At 39.3% G+C, this 5,812-nt stretch overlaps 1 protein-coding gene across 2 annotated transcripts in view; it reads right to left on the bottom strand.

Annotated features, from left to right (window-relative positions):
• Positions 1-547: 547 nt before the first annotated feature.
• LOC106533593 (phosphatidylinositol transfer protein beta isoform) overlaps positions 548-5,812 on the bottom strand; it is a 36,844-nt gene continuing 31,579 nt past the window's right edge. For both annotated transcript variants that reach the window (XM_014029955.1, XM_014029954.1), the window contains one exon: positions 548-1,130. Coding sequence is in view for 1 of the 2 variants with exons in the window: in XM_014029954.1 (XP_013885408.1) it covers positions 1,080-1,130 (51 nt within the window). In the remaining variant the exon portion in view is untranslated. The remainder of the gene's footprint in view (positions 1,131-5,812) is intronic.

Here is a 5,812-nt window from a genome sequence, read left to right as displayed (position 1 = left end):
AGACAAGTTGATAAAGTCAATTTTTAAAATCTGTATTGTTCGATACAAGTGTTTATTGAACCTAAAGCACTGTTCGATACGGGTACATGTATTGTTGCACCCCTAATATAAATACATATAAACTTTCTGTGATTCATGCATATAAAGGAGTGGCACAGCACCACTCCTTTATATTGTTTATTTTATTTGCAGAGGCCATGTGACCCTTCCAGTTAAAGCCCTAGATAAAAAGAAAGGCCATTCAGCGACAGCATATTTCATAAGGGTAGATGATTTTAAACGCTGCACCTCAGTCCTTTAAGAATGAAGGCAGTTGGAAACACTTCTGCACAGAGGTGAACTGTCCAGAGGGTGCTCCAATTGGCTTCTGTCAGCACAAAGTGCAGAGCTGCACTGAAGCGACCAGAACACACGCAGACAGGAGTTGTGGCTGAAGGCATGTGTGCAGGGAAAAAAGGAAAGCTCTGATACGCACAAACATATGCACCATGAAAATGTCTCCTAACTCAAACAGTGAAAGAAAGTATTCCCAACCAAGTGGCAGACAGATGAAGCAGGAGTTTAACAAAACATCCACAAGAACAAAATATACAGACAATACTGACGAGAGACATGGAATAAATTAGACTCATACTACAAGATAGGGCAGGGACACAAACGCTCCAGTATCAGTTTAAAATAACTTTTTTTTTGTTTGGAAACCAGTGAAGCTAAAAACAACATTCTAATTTAAAAGGCTTGACTTTCAGAGTCTTGGCTTACACATCTGATTTAAAAACAAGCCCATTGGAAGAATCAAACAATTACATTACAGGCAATTTAAGTTCTGTGCAAATATTTTTTGTCTACATGTATGCAAACACCCTTTTTATTTGTTTTGATTTCTGTGTTTATAGGAGGTTGTGACTGGAGTAGGATCTGTACAGTACTGTTACCCAATTACCCCCCACCCCCCCCACACACACACCCCTAATGAATCACATGAGACAGGACAAGAGGAGGCGACATCAGGGCCACTTCTTCAGCGGGGTGGGTGCGTCTCTGATGACATCATTGTAAGAGGGTGTGGTTGATTTGCCTCACTGCTCATAAGCAGCACTGGTGCCTCGAATCGGACCTGTTTTACGCAGCTGAGTGGTAAGGATCAGAAAAAAACAGAGGGTTAGGCATTGCTTACAGTCAAAACATGAAGATGTCCAAGCAAAGAAACTATGAAATCAGATAAGCAGCTATGATGTTCTAAAAGTGATCATTTGGCGTCATGAAAGATGCTCCTTGAGTCTGGTTAGATCACAGTGGTAACAAACTGATGAGCAGGTTATGGATCCCGAGGCTTTAGTGCCCTATACAGCAAATCAGCAATTTTGCGGTGATGTTAGAAATTTTTATTGTATTTATACATTTACAATATGGTCTCATGATTTATTAAAAAGTAGTGTAAGGAAGTTGTACACTACATCAGTGAGCAGAGGTAAATAATGCTGGCAGCTCATTTTTGTGATTTTCTTTTTTTAAATCAAACTTGGTGAAAATGCCTGAACGATGTGTTCTTTTAATCTTACAAGTTGGAGCATGAATCTGGGAATTAAATAAAGAATAAGTTCACATTTTCTCATTATTTCTTAGCTCAGACAGAGGAGATGAAAGATTTTAATAAAAAATGTCTAAATGGAGGGGTCAAGTGATGTGGCGAGAGTAGGGGCGCATGGGTTGAGCTCCAGAGCTAGCAATGCTTTTTTTGGCCTATTTGAGGCAGATTAACCTCTTAATTGGGCCCATGCCTGCTTTTCTTCACTTCGGAGGCTTTTATATACAGCTGGCACAGTCTAATTTACAAAAGAGGGCATGAAAATGATGCTATAGGTTCTCCTGTTTTGATTGACACCTCTTTTGACCAACTAGGTTGCTCTACGGAGATTCTTCAGGCAGATTTGTTGAGGAAGGTCCATAAGACCCACCCCTGGGCTGCATCATTTGATTGACTTGGATTAACTTTGAATTATCACCCCTTCATTGCATCTTGGGAGCAAAAGTTGACAGTGCAAGGAACACCCAGAACAGTAAAATGATAGGAATGCACCTATATGCTGCAAGGAAGACCATCCTTAATTTCTGGATGCTCCCACATTGAGTGACTGGTATAAGGAGCTTCTGAGAATTTAAAAAATAAAAAAACAATGGAATCAGCTCCTTTTAGCAAATTTGTGGCTCGATATTTTTTTTAACTAACTGCAAAGTTGCTGTTCTGTGTCATTTTTAATATTCCCTCTGTAATAAATCTGTAGATTAATCCTCCAGCTGCTCACTGGCTCTGCGTCGTATCAAAAAACAAAACAAAATCAGCTCATTATAGGTAATAAATGTTTGTTGGTTAGATCCTAGGGTCGCTCACTGATGTCATCAGCTCATTATCATTTTCCGAGTGCTGAACCATGGAGTTGCTTTTTTCACGAGTTGGCCTGCCGGGCTTGGTCCCGGCTCTGATACTACATGTGCTTGTGGCTCAGAGGCACATCAAAGGCAGGCTCATTTTACTGCCCTTTCTGCCTCCATGTTTTTTCTGAATGCTCAGAGGAGGACAGAACCCGCATCAGTCCTGGACTGAGCTGTATAATGAATGAGGCTTATATCTAGTCAGAACCACTCAGCCTCACACACCAGCTCAGGCTCCTTCCCCACCAGAGAGGTGACATCCACATCCCCAGGGCCAGCTTCTGTAACAGAGGATCAGTCCGCCAAGGTCCTCACCTTCATCTCCTGCCTGTTACATATTACACCCAACCCCTTCAGACCCTCCCACACATGGTGAGTCCATGGGAAGGGGGACATTGACATTCTTTGTAATATTAATCCTTTTTCCTTTAATATACATGACTACTAATGAAATACAGAGGAAACATTTAACCAATGAATTAGGGATGTAACAATTAATCGAGAATCAATTCAGAATAGATTATAATTAAAATGAGAATTGAATAATAATAATAATAATAATAATAATAATAATAATAAATCAGTCTTATTGTTGATTGTAACTGCCAGTAAATTGTTTTAAAAAAGCAATTTGCATTGTGTGGATTATTTATAGATGTTTGTTTTTCATGTACAGTGTTGGTTGTTTTATAAATGTTTGTTTTGGTTCAATAGTATTTGTATTTTCAATGTGTTGTTTTGTACCTCATGGGATGCCACAGGAAAGATAGGCTGGCCTTATAAAAGCTGGCGGTATTTAGTTCTGCTGAATGGCTGGAAAGCAACTGACAGCAGGACTTGAAATGTTTGCTGTTAGAGAAACAATGATCTTATGCTTTGCATTCCCCTGGTGAAAGCAGCGAGGTACGTTTTGTTTATTTCATTTGTTTATTAGCCCATGTTCTTATTTTAATGTTTGTATAAATGTTTTAGTTTTCACGGTGATCGTAATGGTGTTTGTGATCTTGGAGACCTTGGTGATCTTGGTGAAAAAGTGATGGTGGTCAAGGAGCACCAGATGAAAATAAAAATGCGTAAAATCACCCGTCGAGGCTGCGCTGAACTTTGTCAAGAACTGGGGGTCTGCTACATTGATTATTATTGTTGAGCGTGTCCTCACTAACACATTTTTACATGCCTACTTTAACCTCTTCAGACACCATGTCCACTAGAATGGATCACATAGCTCTAACTGATTAGCTTAGAGATACACATTCTGTAAATAAATCAAAACACCCCTGAGGGGACTTGTTCCTAGTTTTGTCGTGGCCAGTCACATATGTCAGAGGCTAGGCTTTGTGTATGGGGGGACAATAGCATTGCCACACATCTGCACCAACCTTATCTAGCCTTCCACCAAAGGAATACACATTTATTGAAAATGTAAAGAGGGCTCATTAGCAGGCCATCTTGTGGCAAAAGTCAAACAGTGATAACCTGCCAACCCTAAACCATGAAGACTTTTGTGTGGAAGGACATCCGTAACAAGTCAGACACCAATCTCACTGTTAGATGGTGTAAAACTTACCCCAGACAAAATACAATGAGACTATAACTATACTATGTGCTTATAAAAGCACAAACTCTTGCAGTTCAAAGAGATGTGTAGATAACACTTGCTTGCCATGAACTATTTTCTGTGACTGTTTCACAAGGATGTTCAAAAGTTCAGTAACTGGGGTAAACATTATCATCAAGATAATGACCTCAACTTGCATCAACAATTCAATAAACATTATTACAAGCAAAGTTGCATATAAAACTGATTAGTAAACTATTTTAGGAACAAGGTATTTTGACTCTTGAACGATATTGGTGCCAATAGGAAAGATATTGATTCAAGTATGCTCAAGTGTCACTGCTGACTAGTTACATCCAAAAATAAATTGATGCTTTTTTATAGCCTATCAATACAAAAGGGGTAGAACCTGAAGACAGACCCTCTTGAATGCATACAAAATTACCCTGTTGGTACCTATTGGTTTTGGCTGCCTGGAAAGGGTTAATATTGAACTTTACTGTTTATTTTAAGACTATACGCTGCTGAACATAAAGTTAAATCTAGCAAATGTAATTCTTTTTAGTTGATTATTTGCAACCTGTTGAAGGAAAGACCAATTTTTAACAACTATTGATGTGTCTGATCTTAAAGGGTTGATATCAACAATGCTCAAGGGTTATGCACTGTCACGCTCCTGAATCATAAAAAGCTGTGTACAGGCAGAAGGAGCAGAGAAAAAAACTTAAGCCAACATTTTCAAGTTCACCCATGTGGCTCCTGAACTACTGTGTATCTTACCAAACTGCAACTGTAAGGGCATCTCAAAAACTATCTAGAAATGTTGCCCTCCATTTGTGTCATCTTTAAAAAAAAAAAACACAAACCAATTTTCACTTCAAATAGCTGCATAATTGTTGAAGTCAAGTTGAACCTTTCTACATTTATTACTGTAACTCTGGAACTATATTTTGTGTGATCTTTTCATTTGTTTATTTTTTCTTGTGTATAAAAACGTATGCATTTGTAACTTGACACTGCATTTATTGTTTGCACTTACAAAAACAAAGTGAAAACACAAGCTGTGTTTACATGTGCAAAATTCTTTGATCGGATTGAAATGTATTTGGATTAAACTAGATACTGCATAGCGGTAACATAATGACCCCACATGCACCAACGCTGCTGTGACCACTGAGCTGAGCGTGGCATCACCTCTTCTGCCTGAACCACAGGGACGATTCTAGGATCTGACATTTAGGGGTGCTTAGCCCCCAGCAGAGCTAAGACCCAAGGGAGGAAATTTGTCGATGCAATTTTCTAAATCTCACTGCTTATTTACGTACGTTCACATACGAAATTAAATAGTTTTGACCAACTAAAACAGTTAAAAACTATATGTACCGTATTTTTCGGACTATAAGCCGCGACTTTTTTCCTGAACTTTGAACCATGCGGCTTATAGTCCGGTGAGGCTTATACGTGGATTTTTTTCTTCAGCCACCAGGGGGCTCTTATGCTCCATTTGCTTCAACCACTCACTTCAAAAAAAAGAAGAAAAAAAAAAGAAGAAAAAAACGATCCTTCCAGAGCCAACTGTTGACCAGGAAGCAGCAATTTAAAGATAGTCAGTGGCCAAAAACTCATAAAAGGGGATAAAACAGACATTTTTCACGGTGGAATCTGACTGATAAAAACTTTGGAGCTTAATCCAGGACCAGTTTGTGGATAAACGTCGAGTGAAGAACCGTGGACTTTTTTTTCCCACACTGCACTCCCCGGGGAAGGAATCCCATGCAGTGACGTATGCTGGAGCGGGAGGGCTTTCCCAGCAGCTGGGCT

The sequence above is a fragment of the Austrofundulus limnaeus genome, unplaced genomic scaffold (assembly GCF_001266775.1).
Source record: "Austrofundulus limnaeus strain Quisiro unplaced genomic scaffold, Austrofundulus_limnaeus-1.0 Scaffold977, whole genome shotgun sequence".
In the NCBI taxonomy this organism is placed as follows: Eukaryota; Metazoa; Chordata; class Actinopteri; order Cyprinodontiformes; family Rivulidae; genus Austrofundulus; species Austrofundulus limnaeus.
Note: the sequence above shows the minus strand (reverse complement) of the source record. Positions and strands in the feature narration are given on the sequence as shown.